We start from the raw sequence: 27683 nt of genomic DNA on the forward strand, positions 1-27683 counted from the left end.
AAACAGATTTGCTGTATCTCCTTTCGACGGGAGCCCAAGTACACCGGGCAAATGAACATAACCTGCATCTTGGTTTCGAGCTCCAAACCGCAGGCTGGGCAGTGGGCACGGGCTTGACACCAGTTCTTATTAGCGAAGGAAATGTGAAAGTTCTTGTGAAAGAGCTCAGCGGGAGAATGCTTAGCCGGTAACGCATGTACAAGCTGTTATGTTATGTTATGTTATTTGTACACTTCTATAGCGCACGGCCACTCCACTGGAGTATCCCGGCGCTTTGACGAAGACTCCCAACCGAAGATGGGGAAAAAAAAAAAACATAACACCAAAAGAGCATACAGACATAAAAACAGCCTCAAAGATTACGGGAAGAGCCAAGTCTTAAGGGCCTTGCGGAAAGACAGAAGACTGGAAGTCTGTCTTAAAGAGATTGGAAGATCATTCCATGCATGAGGGGCTAAGTGCCGAAAAGACCGTCCTCCTACTCTTGCCCGTTTGATAGTGGGAACACTCATTTTTGATAAGGACGAGGATCTAAGAGATCTGAGAGGGGTATACCAAGACAGTCGCTTGGAGATATATTTGGGGCCTATGCCATGCAGGGCCTTGAAAGTCGTGGTCAGTGTTTTAAATAAAATCCTTTTTGCAACTGGTAGCCAATGCAATGTGGCAAGAAGATCCGTAGCTCTGGCTTTCCTTGGAAGGCCAAAAATGGCTCGGGCTGCAGAATTCTGGGCGATTTGCAAACGCCTGACCAGATATTTAGGAAGTCCCAAAAGCAGAATGTTTGCATAATCCAGCCTGGAACAAATCAGTGCCTGGACAATAATTTGTCTGTGCTGGATAGAGACTAGGGGGAGAAATTTGCGAAGCATCCGCAGGATGCCGAAACATTTCCCAGTGAGAGATGAGATATGTGGTCCGAAAGATAGCTTGTTGTCAATCACCACTCCCAGATTTTTGGCTTTCGCAGACGAGCTAGTGGGAGGAGACATGTCTTTCGGCCACCAAGTTTTCCAGTCGGGTTCAGATGTACAGCCAAAGAAGAGCAACTCCGACTTGTCGGCGTTGCACTTCAGCCCATGGCATCCAAACCACTCAAAAATAGCACTCAAACATCCGTTGACCTGGACACCATCAAACTGACCATCCCTGTTACTTACAAAGAGGAGCTGGGTGTCATCAGCATAGCTGACAATCCGGGCGCCAAAAGACTCCGCCGTCACCGCCAGGGGGGCCATAAAGATGTTAAACAGGAGGGGGCTTAAGATGGAACCTTGCGGGACCCCCACTTCAAGCGGTGACAAGCTCTTAACTAAAGTCTGGAAAATTGGGTCCAAGGATGGCTCAAAACACAGGGTCATCTTGATATTTCTTTGTCAGGTGACCCTTGACCCCAGTGCCTACATATTCCCCAAAGCAAGACTTCAAACCATAAAGCTCAGCTCTGCACATTGATTTCGGTTCGTACCACAGTCGCAACAAGCCCAGCTTATGGAACCATTGGTGGACAGATTTTAGCCAAGGTACCAGTGGTATAACTGGATCCCTGAGGAAATCTATATAATCAATGAGCTTGGTTGTAGACCAAAACAGGACCCAGTACACTAGGGCTTGAGTAAGGCCAGATTTAAGCCCCATATCTCGGCACCAAAGACCGCGGCGCTGTGCGCTTTCCCCCGATAAATCTCCAATGCCGCCGATAAGCTTGTTTCCGGTCCAGGGAAGACATGGCCTGGCAGTTCGGGCTGGTCTGTTCCCATGAGGCACAGGGTCAGACTGATTTGCATATGGCCATGTCTGAACTGGGGTGGTGTGGAGTGCAAAAAAACGATGGATTTAGGCCCAGATCTCTATACTGGGGTGAATGTATGACATTGTTATGCAGCTTGCTCTCATTCGTTTGGGCTGCCGGTTTAAGTTTCTCTGTCAGTTTGACCCCCAAGTAGTCAAAACTATGTACTCCCTCGAGAAGAGAGAACATAATAACATAATTCTTCGAGGCACCCATTCCAAACACAATATACTTGGTTTTGTTAGCATTTAGCTCAAAGCCCCTGGACATACAGCAATCTAAAAATGCATTAATCAGGAGCTGTAGCCACATGGGTGTTTTCGAGATGAAGAGCAAATCGTCCAGGCAGAGAATGGGAGCCTTTCTGTTATTCAAATAGGGTCAGTCAGTCCTACAAGCCAGGAGTACTTTCACTAGTCATATAAAGAGTGAATGACATCGAGGCAAGAACGCACCCTTCTCGCACTCCACGCATGCTAGGGATGTTGGATGGTTTATACATGAGCGAAAGGAATTCTTGTACCTTTAATTGTTTGTACCTCTAGGTGGCAGTAAAATACCATATATATTGGCCTGGTCGTTTTTTTTTAAATTAATTTTTTGCTGTTCAGCCATAAAAATGTGGGTCTCGCTATACCGGCGGGAAAGTGGTGCATGTATTTTTCCACCCACCCCACGTAACTGGAATGAAAACATTACGGAATTAAAGTAAGTCACATTATTCTTGTAGGTTTTTTTTAGTGTCATAAGGCCTGTTTTACTGCCAACCCTTTAAGGTTATCTTCCGAGTGATCCGTGAAAGAATTCCCATTATCCAGTCCTTTTTGGCAGACCTTATCTGGCATGCAGACTAAAAATGGACCAATTGAAAACAAATTGTGTGGGCGCTTATGAGAAAGCCCGGCCTGGCTTCACTCACAGATATTGTTGCAGGGGCAGATGACTGTTTGCACTGTTCTCTTAGTCATTCTCGACCAGCCGATTTTAAAATCGTCGTTTATCTAGCACCTTATTGGTGACCGGTGTAGAACAAGCGCGGTTGTAGCATTCTATCGATCTTGGGGTTCTTTATCAAATTTGGATCCCCAAAATATTGTGTAATTGTGCTTATATTGTGTCAAAAGTATTGCTACCCCGAAAATAGGAAAAAAAATGTGTCATTCATTCCAGGACATCCGAGTTTAATCCCGCCTGTTCGTGATGGCAACATTAAAAACGTTATATTCTATACTTTTTAGACTCTGCCATGATTTATCATACTCAAGAGACCTAGTTTCGATGTCCATTCAGCAATATTATCTCGCATATTCGCTAAAACCCACATTTCTTTCTATCTATTTGGATAACACGTAAAAGCTGCCAAAAAAGGATGTTCTGAAGGTAGCCCCTCCTCTCCCCCCGCTAGCTAATCCTTTGTATGCCAACCAACAGGGAAATAGAAACATTGGATTCTCGTTTCAAAAGATATTTCCTCTAACAGTGTCTTTGGTTCTGTAGTAGGGATCTCTGTGTATAGTCATAATCTAGTGAATAGTCCCGCCCATGTGCGTGGATCCCGGAGCAATCAAAAATAATCTCTTAAAATGTCAAAAATTGCAGAACTGCAAAGACACTTAAGAGAGAATTTTAAGACAGATAATGCAGCCTATATCCACAGGCTACACTGTCAAGTACTTCAACTAAAAATTCCACCAAAAATCCATACAAACAGCACAGCCTGCCCAGTTTCCTCCACAGAGAAACTTGCCTCTACCAGCAAAAGCCTCTAGAATGACAGAGAGGAAGGAATGGGCTGACAAGCCCCATAAGCTGCCATTATGTGGCTCAAACAGGATACTGTGCCTTTAAGAGAACTCTCCAGAACTTCTCCCAGAATCCCAGAATGCACAGTAGGTCCCTTTTACTTTCAGTTCTTTTTTCCGGCTCCTGCAAGCAGGACCCTGGAGCATTGATCTCTCCCGTTCAAGGGTTTATTTAGTGATTTTTTTCACTTTTTCTTGTGTGTAGTGCTTTTTATTAAGTACTAAGCCTCTTTTCTTCCCTGTGGGTGCCCTGTATTGTCAAAATGCCTGGCTTATTTGACAATTGCCCAGAGTGTGATAGGAAGAAGGCCAAATCCGACCCACATGGATTGTGCATCGTCTGCCTACCCTCCTCTCATGTTCCAGAGGAGTGTGACATCTGCCAAACCTTCTCAGCGAAGACCCTGAGAGAGAGGATGAAGATCAGGCTCCAAGGCCTCGAGGACAGACGTCAGAAGGCACAAGGTGGCTCAGGGCATGCTTCATCTGCCCATGCTGAGGCCTCTGGGGGGCTCCCCAGGGTCAGGAAGTCCAGCAAGCGTCCCCATACTCTGCCAGCGTCGATTGCGTCGACTACGGAGTCGAGGGAGATGACCGCAGTCTGTTCCCCATCTCCCTGGGGCTCTGGGGAGAAGCGTCACCGACGCTCGACGTCGAGGGAGCTGAAAAGACCACCGTCAACGGCATCGTCAACGTCATTGTCGAGTCATCGACATGAAGAAAAGGCCCGGCGTCTGCGCTCGCCGTCGAGGCAATACTGCCGTTCGCCATCGGCGAAGAGGAGAAGGTCGGCGTCGAGGCGGCGTTCTTTGACGCCAAGGGGGCGCAGGAAGTCCTGACGCTAGGAGGTCGCCGATTGGTTTGCCATCGTCGCCAAGGAAGAAGACAAAGTCACTGGGCTCGGTGTACTCAGTGGTGTATACACCTACTAAACCTAGGTCTACCCCTCCTCCTTTGCCAAAGGGTCCACCTCCGCGGAACTCCACTCTGCCTCCACCTCCACCACCACCTCATGGGCCGGCTCCTCGTCAGTCACCGCCACCTCAACTTCCGCCACCGACTCTTCCTTCCGTTCCTCCACCTGTGGTTCCACCCCGGACGGCCTTGTTGCCACGATATCCAACGCCGCCTAAGGGGACCCCTCAGCCGAGGCTCCCGGCCAGGCCGCTATCGCCTGCTCCTGCGAGGCCTTCGGATCGGCCGTCCCGCTCCGGCCGGAGAGGGAGATTGCGGAGTCATGGCCGGTCGTCATCTCGATCTAGACGACGCCACAGGAGGCGCAGATTCAGATCCCGCACGGGTTAGTCCACCAGGGAATATTCACCGACGCTGTCGGAGTTTCCAGGGATGAGGGTGTCGCCCGTTGACGACATCGTCTCTTTCCAGGAAGTGCTGTTGAGGGGTGCGGCTAAGCTAGGGATCACGGTGGCGGTGCCAACACCTACAACGTCCGTGATCTTCGAGACGCTCCACAAGAAGCATCTGTCTCGACCGCTGCTGCCGTTGGTACCCGGATTAGTAGAGCCCGCCACGGAGTTGTTTCTCACTCTGACGGTGATGAAGGCAGCTCCCTCCAGGCTCCTCAAGAAATACTGGGCTCCGGAATCTGACCCGGCTTTTCTTCGAATGGACCCGACACCAGACTCCGTCATTGTGACAGCGGCTAATAAGCAGCATGCCACCACTCCTTCTTTCACAGTACCGCCTGATAAGGACAGCCGCTGGCTGGACTCGGCGGGCAGAAAGGTCTGTGGCACGGCATCTACCACCATGAAGGCTGCAAGTGCCGGGGCTCTGCTGGGGCGATACGATCGTGCCCTATGGGAGTCCCTCCAGCAGTACGCTGAGCTCCTTCTTCGTGTCAAGAAAGAGGACTTTCTGGAGATATTAAATGAGGGGATGATGGTGTCGAACCGGATCATTAGCGCGGCTGCTGATGTATCTCTCCTGGTGGCGCATGGACCTGCCATGGCATCAACCAACGGCATCACGCTTGGCTTCGCCTCACCTCACTCAAGCCCGAGGCACAACAGCGGGTTGCCAACCTGCCTTTCTCGGGGGAAACCCTATTCGGCAAGCATGCGGACGATGAAATGGCCCGTATGGAAGCAGAAGCCGAAACCCTGACAGCTGTCGGGTTAGAGAAGCCTGAGAAGAATAAGAACTATCGCCCGTTCCACAGACGGTTCGGAGCTTCAGGCAGAGGGCGAGGGTAGACTTCGGGGCAGCAGCAACAACAACAGCAGCAGTTCTGGAAGCCCTTCCAGAAGCGCCAGAAGGGTAGAGGAGGGCAACAGTCCGCAGCAGCGACCAAATCCCCGGCTGGGTCTAGGCCCTGAGCGATTACTTCCCCTACATCCGTTAACCACTCCGGTGGGGGGAAGCGTTCAATTTTTTCTGGCAGAGTGGAGAAAAATTATTCAGGACAAGTGGGTGCTGAATATTGTTTGCAATGGATACAGTCTTCGGTTCACCAGCCCGCCTCCAGCTGTTCTGCCGGCGAGCTCGCAGTTTCAGCTGCGAGAGCTCCAGGCAGAGGCCGACATCCTATTAAGGAAAAGGGCGATAGAAGACGTACCTCGGCCTCAAAGGGGAAGAGGTCTGTACTCGCGGTTCTTTCTGGTTCGCAAGAAGGACAAGAACGAGTTCAGGCCCATTCTGGACTTGCGGCAAGCAAACAAGTGGATTCGCAGAGAGATATTTCGCATGCTGTCGTTGCAGCAGATTTACCCTCCGCTGCAACAGGGAGACTGGCTTTGTGCTATAGACCTACAGGATGCGTACTTCCATGTGCCCATTGCACAGAAACACAGGAAGTTCCTGCGGTTCCAAGTCGGCGCCAATCATTATCAATACACAGTGCTGCCATTCGGGCTGAAGTCTGCGCCCAGGACGTTCTCGAAGTGCATCCAGGACGTTCTTGAAGTGCATGGCAGTAGTAGCCGCACACCTGCGGAAGAACAAGGGGTTTGTCTACCCTTACCTGGACGACTGGTTGATCAAGGCCTCCTCCTTCTCGGAAGCTCAAGCACACTTCCAGAAGACGTGCGTTCTATTGAACAAGCAGGGGTTGCACATCAACATGTCCAAGTCTGTCCCGACTCCGGTCCAATGCATACAGTACTTGGGAGCCTCCATCAATACGCTGTCAGCAAGTGTGTCTCCTTCGGAGGAGCAACGGTTATCAATCCTTCGGAAGGCTCAGGCTCTTATGACCGCTCCATCTCCAACAGTGAGGACGGTGTCTTCTCTACTGGGGTCGATGGCCTCTTGTATTCTCCTCACGCACAGCTGCACATGAGACCACTGCAGGAGTGCTTGGAGGATCAGAGGACTGGTACTTGGGACAACACGATACAACTGTCTCTGCATGCTCTTCAGTCTCTGAAGTGGTGGTGTTCAGCGGAGAATCTCCTCAGAGGGGTTCCCTTCCACAAGGACATTCCCACACAGGCGATCGTGACGGATGAGTCTCTCCATGGCTGGGGAGCGCACTCCGGAGACTTACAGATTCAATGGACGTGGTCTCCGACTGAGTCCACGTCCCACATCAATTTCCTGGAACTCAGAGCTGTTCACTTGGCACTGAAGGCCTTTCATCCGTCCTTTCAGACCAACTCTCTGCTTGTACAGACGGACAATACGACCACGATGTATTACCTCAACAAGCAGGGGGGCTCGAGATCGTGCACTCTGTCGCAGGAGGCGCAGTCAATCTGGCACAGGCTTCTGGCCAGAGGACTGACGATAACGGCTACCCATCTGCCAGGTGTGCAGAATGTTCAGGCGGACGCACTGAGCAGACTGATTCAGGAAAACCACGAATGGGTCATAAACGACGAAGTGCTAGGAGAAGTCTTCGAAGGTGGGGGACTCCAGACGTAGATCTGTTCGCCACCGCCGAAAACGGCAAATGCCGAGACTTCGCATCCAGGTACTACCAACAGGGGACGTTGGGGAATGCCCTATGGATCGACTGGTCGAACAGCTTTCTGTACGCTTTCCCACTCATTCCCCTGATTCCGGCGGTGCTCATCAAGCTGTCCCGGTCCAGGGCGCGGATGATATTGATTGCCCCGGAATGGCCCAGACAGTGGTGGTTCACGGACCTGCTTCACCGGTCTCTCCTTCCTCACATACGGCTGCCGTGCAGGCCGGACCTTCTCACGAAGTTCGGGGGCAGATGGTGCACCCGAACCTCTCGTCCTTGAGTTTGGCGCATTGGCTCCTGAGATAGTGCAATATGGCCATTTGAATCTACCAAAAGATTGTATGGACATACTGAAGGAGTCTAAACGACCTTCCACTAGGAGTTCCTATGCTTACAAGTGGAAGAGATTCTGCATCTGGTGCAAGTCCAAGAACTATGACCCTACGACGTGTAAGGAGGATGTCATCCTTCCTTATCTTCTACATTTGGCGCAGTCTGGCCTTAATTTCCATTCCATTAAGGTTCATCTCGCTGCACTGACTGCCTACAGGAAATGCCCTTCACAGACTTCCTTCTTCCAGATCCCTGTGATCAAAGATTTTTTGGAAGGCTTGAAGAAAGTATTCCCTCCTGTCTGGCTTCCTTCGCCTTCATGGGAATTGAATGTGGTGCTGTCCAGATTGATGAAGGAGCCTTTTTAACCTATTCATAAGGCTTCGTTGCCTCACCTGTCCTGGAAGGCGGCGTTCCTCGTGGCCATCACATCGGCCCGCAGGGTGAGTGAAAGTCAGTCGTTGTGTTGTCAAGAACCTTATACTGTATATCATGCTGCTAAGGTTGTTATGCGTACTCACCCTAAATTTCTTCCCAAGGTTATTTCTGATTTTCATGTCAACCAGACCATAACTTTGCCTACGTTTTTTCAGAATCCTTCATCTCCAGCGAAAAGGGCTCTACATTCCCTGGATGTTAGGAGGGTGTTGAAATTTTATCTGGATAAAACCAAAGATATTCGTAGGTCAGACCAATTGTTTATCAATTATGGATCAGTCAGGACCGGTCTTGCTACCTCCAAACAGTCCATTTCTAGGTGGATTGTGTCCTGTATACAATTATGTTACCAAAAGGCTAATAAGACCTTAGGAGGTAAACCTAAGGCTCATTCCACTAGGGGCAAAGCTGCCACGACTGCTTTGCTACGTAATGTTCCAATTGCAGAAATCTGCAAGGCGGCCACTTGGAAGTCGGTCCATACCTTTGCTAAGCATTACTGTCGGGACACTGATGCCAGGACAGAAGCTCAGGTTGGGCAGGCTTCACTGCGAAATCTGTTCGCACAGTAGAGGTGTTATTTCTTTATTCTCCACTGCCGCTTTGGTGTGGGGATGGGCTTGCCATTCTATTCACTAGATTATGACTATACACAGAGATCCCCTACTACAGAAGGAGTCGTTTCTGTCCTGTAACTCCAGTCCTGTAGTAGGGGTATCTCTGTTCTAGTCATAAGCGCCCGCCCTCCTCCCCGTTGGAGAAAGATATTCATGTAAGCAATGCTACAGGTCTTGCGTGTTACGCCTTCAAAAAGAACTGAAAGTAAAACGTACCTCCTGTGCATTCTGGGATACTGGGAGAAGTTTTGGAGAGTTCTCTTAAAGGCACAGTATCCTGTTTGAGCCACATAATGGCAGCCTATGGGGCTTGTCTGTCCATTCCTTCCTCTCTGTCATTCCAGAGGTGTTTGCTGGTAGAGGCAAGTTTCTCTGTGGAGGAAACTGGGTAGGCTGCTGTTTGTGTGGATTTTTGGTGGAATTTCTAGTTGAAGTACTGGACAGTGTAGCCTGTGGATATAGGCTGCATTATCTGATTTAAAATTCTCTCTTAAGTGTCTTTGCAGTTCTGCAATTTTTGACAATTTAAGAGATTATTTTTGATTGCTCCGGGGTCCACGCACATGGGCGTGACTATTCACTAGATTATGACTATAACAGAGATACCCCTACTACAGAACTGGAGTTACAGGACAGAAACTACTCCTTTTCAAAGGATGCTGTGTTCGCCATAATGTTTTCGTAATAAACTGTGGGTACATTCCAGAAAACAGCTTTTTTGGTTTTAATTGTTTAGTTTGTGAAGTAGAAATGATCCTGGACACATAGTAGCTAGTTGTCTAACATGGTATATTATTTGTGTACCATTTTCCAATTATGTTTTATTCGTGAATTAATGTTCTCAGGAAATCTAAAACATACATTGCTGCTGATGAGGTGAGCGCAACACCCCAGAGTGATGTCAATGACTTTTTTTCACTAAGCATAATCGACAAGATAAAGATGTGAGAACCTGGATAGATCTTGAACTTTGAGCTGGAATTCAAATATTAATACAAACAAACGGTGCATCAATCTACATTTTGAGCACACTCCACCTCAAGGAGACCAGGGCACACTCCAGATAGGTGGAAAATGGCATTTTCACCAGAATAAATGTCATCTTAAAGAGATCTGCCATTTGAGTACCAGACACTGCTTCCTAAAGAAAAAATGTAGGTTGTCTTATGGGTTCACTGTGAGGACACCCCAACCAACAGAAGCTCTTGGGCAGAGCACAAATGGATCCTTCTCTCATCCTTGTCATTGCTTTCATGGTTTCAAGGGAGAGGCAAGTACTACTAGTGGGGTCCCACCTTCCAGACCCGCTATAGGACAAAAGCACTATGAGGGATTCATTATTAGACCTTAGAATTCCGGTTTCCTTCTGGGCAACTGCTTGCGCTGTAGTCTGGAAACAATGGTGATCTCCAACCTTCTGCTTGGGTTTTTTCAGATTGGCTTCTGGGTTCACGGAAAGCTAGATCACTTATCACAGCCATTGTGGTTTCTCCACCTGAACTTGCAGCCTTCTTGGAAGTGGAACCAATCTGCATACCTTAAAAAGCAACTTCCCCCTGCCACCTTCTGGATAAATGAAGTATTTTCCAAAGACTGAATACATCACTTCAAAGATAGACGTCATAGGGTTTGTTTGTGGAAAACCTAGGACACGTTAACTGCCCTTCTTCCATTTTCCAGTACTCCACGTTATAGTCCAAGAAAATCATTGGCAGGCTTAATTTGTCCTTAAGCTGTCTGTGATCTTCTATTTGCTTTTCTACATTCCCATATATTATCTCCAGACAGCACACACTGACATCTAGTGCCTTTGCCATAGTCCCCACCTATATTCCTTGTTCTCCGACCTTCCCGCCACCAATGAGGTGGATTTTCCACCTTGTTTAATTCTTTTGAAATGGATTCTAGGATATTCCATAATTTTTTTCTGACTCCTGGTCGGATAACTCGCATAGTATCATCCATCATTCACCCTATCCAAGGTACTGTCCATCCTGCGTTGAGTGAAGAACTACCCTGCTTGTTTTTCTTTTTAACCCTCCTAGCCATTTTCCGCACAGACTGTGGAGTCCCACTTTCATTCAGGGTCTGAGCATGACCATAGGGCCTGTTGACCTGCGCTGTCTCTGATCTGGGAGCCTACAGCATGTAAGATGGGACCCCCTCAAACGGTTAAGTCGTGGCCACGGAACAGAGGGGAAGGCAAACCAAACAGTACAAAAAAGTTGTTCCAACAATGGCCCTAATTTTGAAGAGTAAAATACATCTATTTACTTCAAATCCAGTGACAGAAATATAATCAACATATTTTTATTTCATTTCTTATTTTATTGTCATTTTTTATATATTTCCTTGTTATTCAGTATAAAACATCTTATCACAAATACACTTTTTATAAATATTTTTTTTCCCTTTCTCAAAAGGCAATTTTTTTTTAGCAAGTATAAGCAAGTATCACAGAATAATTATAAATACACATTGTTCAAAAATAGAAAAAAACACCTCATATCAAATGCACACACTCATAATCCTCACACCCTCACATCCACAACTTCATTCATACCACACCAATAAAGGAAAAAAGGGAAATAACTGAGTCTAAGTTGGCATGATCTAAACGCCAATATTAGGGTCTCAAAAGAATTTCTGAGACCCCTGCATCAGGTCAACGCGCGTTTTGGCAGCTCTAGGCCACCTTCCTCAGGACATTCTTCTGAGGAAGGTGTCGAGTAGTGATCGGATGTCGTCTGTGGCTGCGGTGAGGGCGGTCTCGGTGCTGTGTTTGGCTCGGAAACCGGACTGTGAGGGGTCGAGGGAGCCGTTCGACTCTAGGAAGGCGGCAAGCTGATTGTTGACGGCCTTCTCTATGACTTTGGCGAATGTCCTGAAGCAAACATAGATGGTGGAAGGTGCACATGATGACTACGTTCAAATAGGTTACAGTTTAAAGATTATTGTTGAAGATGGCATACACAGTCCTTAACTTTTAAACTGGTGATGGAGTTTGGCCCTGAAATCAGGCCTGGCAAAAGGGATAACCAAGAAGGTTCGCAGGACTCTCAAGGAAGCTTGGCTGTTAAAGTGAAGGCAATTTTTTGCATCCGCTTTTGAATTTCTTTAAAGTAGTTTACAACTTATTACATTTTCCCAAGAACTGATGCTGGACTTGGCCCTTTTTGCAGGGTCATCCCAGAACTTTTTGGCTTCCCCCTGTATTTTTTCTGACCTGTTTTTGGTTGTTTTATGATTCTGGGCACTTTATCACTGTGATGAGTGCTAAAGTGCATGTGCTCTCTATGGTATGCTTGGTAAGATTGGTCTAAACCTGTGTGGCATATTTAGTTTACCTATCAGTCCCTTGTACAGTGGTATCCCATATACACAGGACCAGTAAATTAAATGCTATGGGTGGGCTTGCAGCAATGCTTGCGCCACCCACCAAAGTAGCTTTAGAAACCTGTCTCAAGCCGCTGCAGGGTCTCCGTACGCAGTTTACTGCCGCTGTTATGTGGCACATAAAGTGGTTGCCAAGTCTGTGACTCCCCTTTTACTACATATCGGTCACCCCTAAGCTAGGACCTAGCTAGCCCTATGGGCAGGGTGCGGTGTAGGTGAAAGGTAGGACCTGCGCCTTAACTGTGTGGCATGACCTGTATTGACAAGCAGCCTATTTGGTGTCTCCCTGCTGTGAGGCTGCCCTCTCATAGGGATGCTTTGTGGATTCCTTAATATTCCTTCAGTGGTAATTCCTGATCTGGGAGGGATAGCGTAATCAAGTTTGGTATGTTTGGAATAGTAGTGATTCTGCTGAAAGCAGATGTATTACTATTTTAGAAATGCCAATTTTAGAAGTAGGCCTTTCTGTGTGCTATGTCTCTTTGGTCCTCTGCTAGAATGTGTATTGGCCATCTGGCTTTGGAGTGGTAGGGGCTGGGGATTTGCAGTGGCTCCAGAGATTCTGGATGAGTCCGCACCAGGTTGAATATGCCTGGCCTGCGTTTGGAGTGGTGGGAGGGGTAACACCTGCACCTGAATAGGGCATTGCCTGCCTTCCACAATGATGGCTCCGCCCTCCTGAGGTGTGTCTGGGGCAGAGCCTTACACTTTCAATAGGGAGTTTTTTGCATTGTAATGATATTGCTCGGGTGCCCCCAGAACTGTTTTAAACTGGCCAAGGCCCTGTGCCAGGGCAGAACAAAGACTGGTAGTACTATAAGTACTGGGGCTATAACCCCATGTTTTGGGAGCTTGCTGGAACTTCAGGAACTGAGGAGAACACTCTGCGTGGGCTGCAGAGTGCCAGGAGGAACCACCACGGAGGACTGGCCTGCTGCCTTGCTTGGCAGCTAAAGGGACTGCTACTCTGCTTAAGGCACCCAGTGTGCTGCCTGCCTGGTCTTCTGGAATCTACCAGGGCTGTGTGGCTTGCCTTGGAAGAAATTGAAGCAGCGCTGTGCTTTCTGGTCTCCCCTTGTAAGGGAGTGATCCTCTGCCAAGTGCGTGGCAAGTGCTGTATAAAAATCCTGGTGCTTGGTGATCACTGCGCGTACAGCGCTGCAACTTCCTTGTGCTTCTCAGTGAGGGAAGGGGAGAGCTGGTAGCGGAGGAGACGCTCTCCCTCTCCCGTGCAGTTGGTGTGTGGAGTTTTGCCGGTGAGACGCAGGATGGGTGCTGGAAACTGCCACCGGAGGGGAGAGCTGGAACGTGGAAGTGCTCCCCCCTCCTTAGCCTCCAGCACTTGTGCCCGCTGGGGGCAGAGAAGCGGCAGAGAGGAGGAAGTGACTGGAGTAAGTGCTGTGGGAGGCGTTGCCCAGCACCCGTCCAGAACCACTTAGACAACAGAAGGGGCGGGTCCCACTGCCACCGTCACATGAGCCTCGCAGGCTTGTCCTGGTCTACTTGGGCCACACCTAAGCGGTGGAACAGAGGCCCAGGAAGGGCTCCGGACACCGCTGCAGCTCTCCAGCATTGAAAGAGGTACGGCAGCTCCTGCTCAGGCCCTGGTGCTTGCGGCGGGGAGCTGAGCTTCTCAGCATACGCAGCACTGCACATTTGCGGGCGGCTGCACACTCTCTCTAAGCAGGAAGTGGACCAGGAAGGTCCCTCCTCTGAAGGGGGCATGATTGTTTGTTTTTTTGTGCCCTGAGTGTGCCAGCTTTTCTCCTGCAGTCGTTACGGGGGCTTTTCGGTGCCCAAGCGCCACCTGGGTACTGTTGGCATTATGGGGGCACGGCTGGCCCCATGGTCCAGTCTACATCAACCGATTGGCCTGAAGTAGCAACTGCCCCGTGTGGTAGTGGGCAGCTGCCTTGACAAATAGGGCGACACGGGCCATACGCTGGGGACCCTGTGAGGTGACCCTTGAGGGAGGTGTCCTATCGACAATGAGGCCGCTGTAGTACTTGTATGCCTTTGGAGTAAATGGTGACTACCGCATTATTAAGTCCTGAAGCTCACATGATTGGGGTTACATTGTCTAATCTATGCCCTATGTGTTTAATCATGGTGATATGCCTTTGCCTTAGGTGGGCATGAAGTGCTTAGGGTACGTGCACTGTGGCTGATTGGGTTTACGCATAATGTGTTATGCTTAGTACAGTTACTACCGGTAGTTATTGGTTGCCCTGTGATTTATGTGATTCTGACAGTGACCAGTTTGGCCTAGTGATATATGTAATCCCTGTGAAGTCATAACAAGTGCCAGTGGCAAAGTGTAATATATGTGATGACTGACTCCAAGCTGAAACTTAACGGAGCCAAAACAGAGCTCCTAGGTCACCATTTTACATCTCTGCCTTCTGAGCTCTGGCCCCCCTGTATGGGGGATCTGCCCCCTGCAAGGGAGAAAATCAAAAGCCTCGGGTCTGGTTTGAACCCCAATTAACATTCAAGACCCATGCTCAGAAAGTCGCAGGCAGCTGCTTCGGTCTGTTGTGTACAGTGCGGAAAGTGCTCCCCCTCCTGCCTTTCCAATCTAGGAAGCTCCTAATCCAAGGTCTAATACTGTCTAGACTGGATTATGGTAATGCTCTCCTTCTGCATGCACCGAAAAACACAATTAACACCTTGCAGCGGGTACAGAACGCTGCAGCCAGACTGCTCATGGGGGCACCTAGAAGGGCCTCGGCCAAACCACTATTAAGATCCCTGCATTGGCTCCCCATCCAGAAACGAATTGCATTTAAATCACTGTGCATCACTCACAGGACACTGCAAGGCAAAGGCCCTCCTGCCTTAAGAAAGCTGATTTGTCCCTATAAATCTTCAAGGACCCTTCGCTCTGATGGGGAAAACCTGGTCTCCACCCCTAGAGTGAGAAAAGCCCGTACTGGAGGACGTCGGTTCTCCTTGAATGCAGCAAAACATTGGAACGCCCTCCCTAGGGAAATCCAGATGGAACCCTCCTATCTGAAATTCAGAAAATCCCTTAAAACTTTTCTTTTCCCTAAAGCTGAATAATCCTTTGTTCTCTTCTTTCTTTCCTTAGGGCCTTCTGTTTCTTCAGTTTAGTTAGCGCTGGGACGCTTAAGGGCAGCCATGCGCTTTATAAATCTAATTTCATTTCATTTCATTTCATTGTGTTCTAATGTGTTTTTATGCATAATGCAAAGGCTATTTTTATATAACCTTGTGTGGAGTTTCTTTTGTGGTGTGCCTAATGTGTCGCTGCTGTGTGAGTTTGTTGCGCATACGCTTTACACATTGCCTATGGGATATGCCCAACTGCTCTGCCAAGCTACCAAGGGGGTGAGCAGGGGTTATCTTCAGCGTGTAACTTTCTTACCCTGACTAGAGTGGTGGTTTCTGCCTGACTTTGGCGTAGCCCTAGTCAACCAGAAACCCCATTTCTAACACCGGATTTGCAATTTAAGGTAGACCTGTGTAAATTTGATATCCATTGTTGTGGGCAACAGGATGGCTAAGTAATATCGAAGAAGGTAGTGAGAATGTGTACACACACACTATATATATATTTCATATATATTACACATACATTATTTATACACACTGCCCATTCTGCAGAATGGCTAAGGACTACCTGGTTGTTCTGTGACTGAAGGAAATATAGAAATAAAATACATGAGTAAATTTATGTTCAGGAGGTCCTGCCTACTCAGACTTCATTAAACTCTTTGCAGAGCCCGGCCACATGCCATTTAGCTGTTGGTTGGTGAGGTAGACTGTTAAATCTAAAAAAAAGCAAAAAAAAGCAGCACACAACCATGCTGTAGTGTCCTGTTGATCATTCAATCAACTTCGATTTGTAAAGTGCGGCTAATAACCCATGAGGGTATACATGCAATGTATTTAACATCAAAGCCACCAGTGATCATCGTATTCATGGTGAAAGGAAGAGACAAAACTCACTGGGATTGATGTGTGTAACTGTGGCATCAGTGTGAATTCATAACCATACACTCTCCGCTTACTCCTTACCAAGCCAGCACTTGGCGTCTTAATGGCAAACTACTACAATATGATTCGATTACCGCTAAAATCACCACCACAGTACTCCCATATTTCGAAACTAATGATATCACTTTGGGATGCCTTTCAAAAAGCTCATCCGGGGCTCCTTTACAACTATCTCCATCAGATATAAGGAAAGAAAGGCATCATCATCTTTGTCTTTATTCGACCTTCCGAAGACATGTCATAAAAGGTACACAAAACAACAAACAACGTTAAAATCCATTCTCATTTGAATATTGCAGTCGCAGTACAGGCAAGAACAATAATTTGATCAAAGATAAAGTAGCAGTGTAGATGAATTAGATAGCAGCAAATATGGGCCGGTAACGTTAAAATATTAAAATCAATCTTGTAAAAAAAGAGAAAAGTTAGCAGCAACAATAAGTATTAGAGCAGCAATACAAATACAGTACGTACCAAGGCTGTTAAAAACATTAATATTAAAACAACATGTTCCTTCTCTTGGCTAAGATGCACTTCAAAAAGCTTGCAACAGCAAAGCAAACGTCAGAGTCATTAAGTTGCATTAAAAAGTAAAGGCTGCTTTACATTTAGAAAACTTATATCTGCGTAAAAGTAGTAATAAAAATGTCCTGGTGAATGGAAGGTAAAATTGGCAAAAAGACAAAATGTAAAATGGTTTGGCTCAAATGTTCATCGCAAGGTGGTTATAGTTTCAGAAGAATACTGGTCCAAGGGGAAACATGTCAGCCAGCGAAAAGATCCCAGCCTAAATCTCGTCAGTAGGTTCCTTTCATGAACATTATTTACATATAAAAGATACGGGACAATAAAAGGAGGATCTTGAATAAGGCGATAATCTCTGACAGAAGGTTTGGACACTTCAAACAGTTCCCTAGAGGATTCTTTCTGTTTCCGGAAGCTATCCACTACCCTCTGTCGGTCCCCTTTGCCAATTGATTCCGGGTGCTCAAACAAGGAGATGCAACCAAGATCAATGAGGTAAGATTTATATTGTAACCAAGGGACAGAAAGATCTCGGGAACAACTTAAAAAGTCTCTAATAATTGCCCAGTTTATTCAGCTTCTTACTTAGCCCAAATGGAGCACCAGGTGGCTAAAGATGCTATGTTTATAGTATCCTGTCCATAGTCAAGACCTAGCTCCAGATAGTGAAATGTGGAAATGAGGAGGGATCTCCTAAAACTCTGCAACACAGTCTATTCTCTTTGGTCTGCATAGAAATTCAGCGAGGCTTCTACTAGAGGGAGAAGAACATATAAATTCAGACTCACACAAGGTGCGCCTCCAGTTTGTGAGAGCATGCAACAAACTGAAAGCCCTGGATGTTGACAAAGCAGAATATGCATTGTTGCACTTTAAACAAAAATACTATTTAGGGGGTAATAAGGTGGGATGCCTATTGGCACATGCCTACAAGCACAGGCTGTCAGGCAGAGCTCGAAGGGTCATATGTTGATAAACTATATCAGGATGCCCAAATTGCTCAAGCATTTGAGCATTTTACGCCACACTTTATACAATGGATATGCTGAGCGAAGACGACGCATCCCATTATTTTATCCTTGTTCCACTGGATCAAATATCCACTAGCGACGTTCTCTCACATGGATAGCGACATCCACGCTGATGAGGTCTTAGCAGCTATTGCTAAGTTTCCACTGGACAAGGCGCCTGGCCAAGATGGCTACACCTCTAGCTTTTACAAATCCTTTGCTCCGTCACTTGTCCCCATACTAGCTCGTCTGAACAACTCCTTTAGTGCCTCGGGGACCCTAACGGACATAATGTGAACTGGCACCATCAAAGTGATTCCCAAACCCGGCACTTTGTGCAACATACTGCCCCATATCCTTATTGAACGTTGACGCTAATATTTTCAGCAGTGTGCTACCGGAATGCCTGGTTCCATATTTTCAGGGTTTGATAGTTCCTGATTAAGCTGGCCTCATGCATGAAAGGTGGTATTGTGACAATACCAAACGCCTCTGTCACCTCATAGATCAAGTCCACCACTCTAACTCTAATACACCAGCAATCCTGATTTCAGTAGGCACAGCGAAGGCATTCCACTGTGTACACTTGCCATATCTCTGGTTAGGGTTGGCTAAGATCAGCCTTGGCCCTTGCTTTCATAAAAGGGTGTAGTACAACTATGCTGGCCCGAGGTCCTAGATTTGGATAAATTGTGTAATCATAACCCTGTGACATAGCACGTGGCACACAACAGGGCATCTCCCTGTCCCCACTTCTTTTTGCTCTATACATGGAGCCATTGGCTGAGAGGATATGGGGTAACCTGCTTATACCGGGCATCACTATGGGAGGCAGGGAACCCAAACTCGCTATGTATGCAGACGACAACATGAGTTCCCTCAGAAAGCCCTGTTTGTCACTACCACCGCTGCTTTCAGAACTGGAGGGATTTGGGAAGGTCTCCGGTTTCAAAGTCAACCTCCAAAAGACACAAATACTGAGACTTACCTTCCCACAGTTAGACCATCACCTTGCCAAGCGATTTCCCCTTAGCATGGGCCACACTTGGCATTTCTCTTACCTGAGTCTCCTAATCCACTCTAGACTAGAGAAGACAGCCAAACCCAATAACCCAGTGCTCCTTTCCACCACCAGGTTGGACCTGCAGTTCTGGACGGGATGTACTCTCTTCTTGCTGGGACGACTGGCAGCAATAACAATTACACTTCTATCCAAAATACTTTATGATGCAAACTCTGCCACTTCATCCACTTCCACACATTCTAGAAGATGCAGAAACTAGTTGAATCCTTTGTTTGGGGGAAGAAAAAGGCCTGTATAGCGAGGAAGCAAGCCTACTGGCCCAGGATGGAGGGGGGCCTGGGAATTACACACTTAAACCGTTAATATCAGGCTGCACAACTGGACTACATGGTAGAGTGGTCACAGCCCAAGACTGAGAAAGACTGGTGCTTTATTGACCAAGTGATAACCAGGATCCACATTCGGAAGATACCCTGACTCCCTAAATAGCACAGTCCTTTGGGGAGTCTATTTCTCCCCAGTACTCCGGGTGACGGTGGGCACGTAGGACAGGGTGCAACTTACAAAGTCCTTATCTGCACGCATATCAACACAAGCATCTATTTTGGGGAACCTGACTTCACATCAGCAATACAGGACACATCCTTCCTTTAATGGCAAGTTGGTGGACGTAAAAGAGTCGGGAATCTCTATGACGAGCATGGAGGTTTGGGCTTTGCACAGCTCCAACCAGACAGTGGCCTCTCCCCAAGTGTTTACTTACAATACCTTGCTATATGATACTGGATAATGCAACCTCATGTGAGACCGAATGCTTTTTGCCCACCAACACCTTTCGAGAAATGGCTCATCATTCGGTATACAGACTGAAGCTTTCTGTCTGACATACATACATTCCTTAATACTCTGCAACACACAGCTGTATCCTCGGGTCAGCAATGATGGGAGCTGGATTGCGGCTGCTCCATTACTACTAAAGAATGGTCAGACATTTTACATTGGGCTTGTACATCAGCCTGTAGTGCCAAGGCAAAGAACTATTATAAAAGGTTGTGCACTTCTGGTTCTACATGCCTGCTAGATAGGCAAGTGGCAACCTGGGGGGACCGATAGTCGTTGTCTACAATGTGGGCACACTGGGATGCTGACGCACATCTTTGGCACTGCTCTACGCTGCACAGTTTCTGGAATGAGGTTCTGATAGACATCAATTGGATGTACGACACCGATTTACCAAGGTTCCCAGCTATATACTCCTGGGTCTCCCTGATGCACTTACATATTCCCTGCACTCGGCTTGAAGTCGGGCCCCCACCCTTGCCTTGTGTGCGGCTAAATGGGTCATTCTGGCTAAATGGGGGCACTCTGGCTAAATGGGGGCACTGACACTATCCCAACAAAATTGGAATGGTAATACAGGCTCTGGGATCTATTGGGTATAGAAAAGTTAACTACAGTAGTTGAACACAAATGACCCCGCTTTGATAAGACATGAGGGCCATGTTCACAATATCTTTCCCAAGAATTTCGAGAACTCACATATCTGAGAGTACTCCACCTTATCTAAGCATATCACGACCTGTCTGGAGGATCCACTGCCACCTCTTGACCTGTGTGCTCTGCCCGCAATTGTGACTGCACTGTAACCTATGCTTTCAAGGGATGCTGAAACCCCCCTATTCATCCCCCTTTGTGTCTCACAAGTTATAGCTTACTCGCCACCCCCTTTACCTTGCCACCCTCATCCCCATTATGCACTACTACATCTATCTACTGCCTTGCCGGCCTGTGGATGTAGGTAAAGGTGGATTTGTTCTGTTTAGCATCTTTTTACTCTTCTGAAAATCAATAAAACAGATTTGAACCTTAAAAAGCTTCATAATTAAACTTGTAAGGAGGTACATTTACTTCAGGATAGCAAAATAATCACGTTAACCGTTTCTATTTGTTAAACAGCTGAAGTCTGGGATACAGAATTTGATCCAGTGATGGTTATTGTTCGGACAGTTTACCGCAGAGATGTTCAGTCTGCAATGGACCGATATGCTGCTTTGTAAGTGTTTATATTACTGCACTTTGCTTATGCTAATATATATCTTTTTTTACTTTTGGAACTTGTTAATCAGATTTTTTCAAACAAAATAGAATGCACATCATTAATGTATTGCTCAGTCTGCTGCAATATTTAGATCAATGACAAATTCTACAACTTGACATTAAAGTATGTGGCCCAATACTAGGCTCAATCTAATGTTTGATTTAGCACTCATTGCTGTGGATGCCTTATATGTTAAATTAAGGGGAATTATTATGTCTGGTGGTCTTGATGTTCTGGATTGCACTTCACAATATTCCCTGCTAAACCTGGCACCAAATCATTTGCTTTAGCCATGCTTCATGATATGGTTTGCATTTATCCTTCAATTTTGTTGCTGAATGTGTAAAATTTGCAGGTTCTTAAATCTTATGTTGCAAACAGACACATTCTTTTATAACGGGGAAGTGGTTCAGCTGTGTTTGCAGTCCGGTTCCGTATCTAAAGCTCAGTTGCAAAATGTATTGATCACTGTATATTGCTGTTGGAGCATGAAAGACCATTGCATGGCAGTACAATCAATCAATCAATCATGTGGTTCTTATAAAGCACGGCTAATCACCCAAGAGGGTATCCAGGCGCTGTGCTGCAGGTATCGGTCGAAGAGCCATGTCTTGAGTCCCTTCCTGAAGTGAGTCAGTGAGGTGCGGAGGTGAAAGGTAAGGGTGTTCTAAGATTTGGCGGCAAGGTGGGAGAAAGAGTGACTTATGGTGCGGCAGCGGCAGATGCATGGTATCTGTGCGAGGTGAGCGAAGCGAAAGTACCTGGGAGGAAGGTGGAAATTCAGTTGGCTGTTTATGTAGGCAGGTCCTAGGTTGTGGAGGGCTTTGTAGGTGTGAGCTAGAAGCTTGAATTTTCTTCATTTCTGGTTGGGATGCCAGTGGAGATGTTTCAGGTGGCGGGTGATGTGGATCCTCCTGCGCAGGTTGAGGAACAGTCTGGCTGCTGCATTCTGGAGTATTTTCATGAGTTCGGTAGTAGTGCCTGCATAGAGTGTGTTGCCATAGTCCATCCAGCTAGTGATGAGGGCCTGCCTCACCGTTTTCCTGGTGCTGATGGGGAGCCACTTAAAGACTTTGCTGAGCATGTGGAAGCAGGCTGAGGAGACAGCGTTTGACTTTTTATGGAGCGTTCGCTGTCTAGGATGATGCTGAGTTTGCATGTGTGGTGTTTCGGAGTGGGTGTGGGACCGAGTTCCAATGGCCACCAAGGAGTCATTTCAGAGGTAGGTGTGCCTGCGGAAGATAAGAACTTCAGTTTTGTCCATGTTGAGCTTCAAGCAGTTGTTCTTCATCCAGGCTAAGACGTGCTTCCTACAGTTGTGGAAGTTGGTCTCTGTCGAGATGGGGTCTGCTTAGAGCAAGAGGACAAGCTGGGTATCGTCGACATAAGAGATCATGTTTATGTCGTGGGTTCTGACAATTTCTGCTGAGTGGTGTCATGTAGATGTTGAAGAGGGTTGGACTGGGGGAATAGCCTTGAGGGACACTGCAGATGGTGTGCTTGAGTTGTGAGGTGAAGGGAGGGAGACTGATTCACAGGGTGTGCCCCATGAGAAAGGATACCATCCATCTGAGCACGTTGTATGTGCACAGTCCGATCAGGCACTGTCGATCTATGAGTGTGTGGTGGGAGACTATGTTGAAGACTGCGGAGAGGTCAAGCAGGATCAGTGCGGCTGATTAATTTCTGTTGAATAGAGTGCAGATGTTGTCCGATGCGGCAATCAAGGCTGTCTTGGTGCTGTGATTGGCTCTGAAACCTGATTGGGAAGTGTTCAGCACGCTGTTTCTCTCCAGGTGTTTGGTGAGTTGGAGGTTGATGGCCTTCTCCAGGACTTTGGTGGGAAAGGGTGCATTGATATAGGACGGTAGTTCTGGAGCTTGCTTGAGATCTGCAGAGGCTTTCTTGAGGAAGGGTTTCACCTCTACATTTTTGCAGGGGATGGGAAAGGTGGCTGTGGTGATAGAGGCATTCAGGATTGTGGTGAGCTGGTGGATGATCTCATCTCTGCCAAGGTTAAAAAGTGGGTGGGGGGCATGGGTTGATGGGTGCTTCCAAGTGGATGAAGTTCATTTGAGTAATTGTGTTCGCTATACTGAGTTGTTCCATGCAGTGAGTGGGTGGTCAGCGCTAGTGGTCGATGGGATGCTGAGGAGGTTGGGTTGGGTTTCAAAGTTTCTGTAGATGGCTGCTATTTTATTGTGGAAGTGGTCAGCGAGGGTATCCCAGGGTGTTGTATTCCCGAGCTAGGCCCATGTAAAGCAGCTTACTTCTTATATCGTCCTCACAATAACAATTGAGCCGTGAACATTTGAACATATTTGCATGCCTGACAATGTAGGATTAGTTTCTCTGAAACTGCTTTATTTACACATCTAGCTGCACACAACATTATCACAATGCCTTGAACATCATGTACTGGGCCACTATAAGCACTATGTACAAATGTCATCCTATCTTCATCCACAGGGCGACATGACTATCTACATATCCATAACATTGATCATGTACATGTACAAGGCTGCTTTCAATTATAAACAATGAGCATCCCGATAGATTAGCAGAGTAGGCACTTCAGCTGACACCGAGGGTTGAATGCTGAGACTTCACCACGCAGTGGTCTGACATCTCTGTGAAGGAGTGTTCCATTTCTTGACCAAGACTGGCTCCTACATTATCTCTCACCAGGTAATGGGGTTGGCTCGTCCCTAGCGCGGCTCTTGGCTTCACACCTACACACACTCTAGGGGACATTCAGAGTAGAGTTTTGCATAGTAGGAGTACACCAGATTACTGCCTTGTTTATATGCCTGCATATATACATATTCTTTGGTAGAACTGTATCTACTATTTACGCTTTTGGTGCTTTCCTCTGCTTCTGTCTACTAATTATCCCAGCACATGTATTCTATACAAGAATAACGTTGGTTCAGCAAATATATTGAAGAAGTCCCACTGTGTTTTCTGTATATTCCTCTGAGCACAAGTAAACACAAGTGACTGAGCGAAAGGTTCTGATCTGTTTTCACAATCCTTGAGCGTTCAAGGTTTTCCTGATCAGTGGCTGCCAGTAACCATTCGCTCCCTGTTCAGGTTAGGGGGGCTTACAGTGGCACTGTGAGCTAGATGGTCTATAGGCTAACATATCCTGTGGGGGAGTCCAGAATAAATCTAGGCACCGAACCCCTAGTTTATTTTGCCCAACAAACTTGCAGATCTTACGGATTAGTAGGAACTACACAACAAGAGTTCCTGTGATGAGAGGAATCCAGTTTTCGGTGGCTGACTAACAGGTGAACTCTCTCATGATGTTGAAGATTTCCTTGGTGTGGTTTACACTAGTCTCTATCTGGTGTGCCAGGGCCTCTTTTTTGCAGCTTTGATCTGGCGGTGGTAGTGGTTGAGGGCCGACTCGAAAGTGGCTTGGTCAGTATTGTTCCTATTGGTGCAACATTTACTGACGTAAAGGGTGACGTCATCTGCATACAGGGATATCAGCAGGCTACGAGAGCTGAAGCTTATCCCTCTAGCCGTGTGGTGTTGGCGAATCCTGGCCGCCAGAGGTTCCATAGCGATGGCAAAAAGTAGTGGGGACAAGGGACAGCCCTGTCTTGTCCCCCTAGATATGGCAAAGGGTTTAGATATGAACCTGTTCACACTAACTCGAGCCCTGGGCGCATCATACAATAGTCTGATAAGGGTTATGAAGTTGTGGCTAAATCCCATCCTACCCAGAATTCGGAACAGGTACGGCCATCCTAAAGAATCAAACGCTTTAGTGGCGTCAAGGAACACCACAGCAGCTTGTATGGAGGGATGTAAATAGTGCAGAACAGAAAAGATCATTCTGAGGTTGTGCGATGTGGCCCGGCCAGGAATAAATCCTGATTGGTCAGGGAGTGCGACTATCGGCAATAAAGGCTGTAGCTTGTCCGCAATAATCTTAGCATATATTTTGGCGTCCACATTAATAAGGGAAAGGGGACGATATGAGTCAAGGGACTGGCAGTCCTTGTCGGGTTTTAGCAGGGTTATAATCAATGCTTCACGCATCGAGTCCGGGAGGGAGTTCCGTTCCAGAGCTTCAGCAAATACAGAGTGTAGTTTCGGGGCGAGCTCCTCAGCATATGTCTTATAAAAGGCGGTCGTCAGACCGTCAGGACCAGGGGCTTTGTTCGCGGGCATGCTTTTGATCACCTGAGCTATGTCTAGAACGGTCACGGGGACATCCATATATTGACGATGGTGGTCATTGAACCAGACGAGGGCAATGGAGTCTAGGAAGTCGTCTAGGGAAACTGGGGTCTTGGGTTGTCTAGTTGTGTACAGGGATGTGTAAAACCCAGTGAACGCATCAAGCACGGCTTCCTGGCCTACAACCAGGGATCCCTCGCTATTCTGAATGGCATGTACGTAATGTGTCTGCGCACGAGGGGCTATCAAACGAGCTAGAGTTCTGCTAGGTCTGTCCCCCTCCCCGTACCTCCGGGCCTCTGCCTGTTTCCCCAGGAACTTCACCTCCCTCTGGGCTTCCTCATTAAATGCAAGCAGTTTGGATTTTATTTGGCCAGCAAGGTCCAGTGTAGGGTCTCGACAGAAGGCCAGGTCTAGTTCTTGCAGCTCACGCTCCAATCGGGACAGGGTTTGGCGAATGGTCTGCAACACCCCTGCCCGTCTCGCGATACACTGGCCCCGAATTACCGCTTTGAAAGCGTCCCAAACAATAGCTTCCGATGAGGCCGACCCCTCGTTGTTCTCAAAATATTGCACAATGTCTGCCCTAATTTCTTCGGTGAAAACTGGGTCTGTGAGGGCGTGGGGGGGCAGGCGCCAAGAAAACGCTTTATTGGCGGCATTGGGTACGCGCAGTTCCAACATGCAGGGGGCGTGGTCCGAGAGTGACCTAGCCTGGATGTCTACCTCCCCAACCCAAGTCGCCACAGCAGGAGACACCAACCAGAAGTCTAGTCGGGACCAAGCAGCGTGATGGCATGTAATACAAGTGCCTACTCTGTCTCCGGGGTGTCTAGTTCTCCATACATCAGACAGCAAACCCTCATCCATCACATCAAGAATTGCCTGACGCGCTTTAGCATGCGTGGGCCTCCCCACGCCTCTACGGTCTAGGTCATCATCGAGTACCACATTGAAATCTCCCCCCAGAGCAATCTGTGGGCAATCTAGTAACAGTATCTGTGCCCAGACGTTCCGAAAGAAGTCCGGGTCATCCACATTCGGGCCATATACGGCAGCTAGTGTCAGTGGCCTCCCCTGCAACGAGCCGTGTACAATGACATATCTCCCTTCTTTATCGAGCACACAGGTGTGTTCCCTCCAGTCCAGCCCCCTACGGATGAGTATGGCCACACCTCTGGCATAGTTGGAGTAAATGGCCGAGTATACATGCGACCATCTAGAGTGTTTCAATCTGGCCGAGGGGGTTGTGTTGATGTGTGTCTCTTGGAGAAAACATATGTCCACATTATGTCTAGCAAGCATACCATGCATTAGCCTAGCTTTCTTATAGTCCCCTAAACCCCGAATGTTCCAGGTCCACAGTTTAACCCCCTCCATTTCGGAAATCATGTGGAGGCATCAAGGCCCCTTTCGCGTCCGTCCCCGCAGTCCATCCCAGTCCCACCCGAAGTACGCACAGCAACATCCCCTGCAGTAGATAAAACATATGATATCCTGTAGTGCACCCTACAAGAACCATAACCAAATCACCCAACAACCCCCTCCTCCCCCCACCCTCACCAACCCCCCAATCAGGTTGTGATAAATCCCCACCAGAGCTCTGAATAGCGCTCAGGTCAACTAGAAACGCGAACAGTGGGAGACACCCCATGGGGGCGTGGTGCTCCCGGCCTACACCCCTGATCGCTCAGGGTGGCTGCACATGGAAGGAGAGTACCGCAGCTCGAGGGGTGCCCCGCCCCACGGTATGACCACTTTTTAGTCCGGCATGCAGAAAGAGCAGCTCAAACACGGAGTATGACTCACAACAGGGTACTCATACCGACATGCACAGTTAGTACAGGCCATAATAAACAGGTCACCTCTAAATACAGCCGCAGGTAGAGCTCGTAGTCCAAATGAGGTGGGACTAACTAGGGGAACTCGCACCCCAGGCTGCAACAGGCCTTTCAATCATTGTCGCTTAGTTGTCCAGTGTCTTCTCCTTGGCGTGGCGATTTGCGCCGTGCCCCTGGGCCACAGATGTGTTTAGCATATTTCATAGCCGATTGTGCGTCCGTGAAAAAGTGAGCGGTATGCTCATGCAGCACCTTCAGTTTCGCCGGATACAGTAAGGAGTACTGGACCCCGGCTTGCATCAGCAGTTTCTTGGCCGGCATGAATTCCTTCCTGGCCGCTTGGACAAGGGGAGTAAAGTCATGGTAAAAGGAGATGTGGTTGCCTTTGTGAGTGATCTTACCCTTCTCCCTGGCAAGTCGCAGGATGTGATCCCTGTCCTGGAAGTTCAACAGCTTTGCGAGGATAGGGCGAGGAGGAGCGCCCGGCGGTGGCTTCTTACCAAGAGCTCTGTGCGCTCTTTCGACCGTGAAGACTTGGGAAAGTTCCGGGTCAAATAGTTCGCGCAAGAGATCCGTCACAAACACCTCCATTTTCCCGGTGTTGTTCGTTTCCGGAATGCCTGTGATTCTAATGTTCGATCTCCGGGACCGCGCTTCCAAAT

The 27683-nt window shown here is 47.8% G+C and overlaps 1 protein-coding gene across 7 annotated transcripts in view; it reads left to right on the forward strand.

The window, feature by feature from the left end:
- UBR3 (ubiquitin protein ligase E3 component n-recognin 3) overlaps positions 1-27683 on the forward strand; it is a 2118328-nt gene that overhangs the window by 1021773 nt on the left and 1068872 nt on the right. For all 7 annotated transcript variants that reach the window (XM_086956098.1, XM_086956102.1, XM_086956099.1 and 4 more), the window contains exon 19: positions 20845-20941. In XM_086956098.1, coding sequence (XP_086812224.1) covers positions 20845-20941 — 97 coding nt within the window. The remainder of the gene's footprint in view (positions 1-20844; positions 20942-27683) is intronic.

This window comes from Lissotriton vulgaris, chromosome 2_1 (assembly GCF_964263255.1).
Source record: "Lissotriton vulgaris chromosome 2_1, aLisVul1.2, whole genome shotgun sequence".
Lineage (NCBI taxonomy): Eukaryota > Metazoa > Chordata > Amphibia > Caudata > Salamandridae > Lissotriton > Lissotriton vulgaris.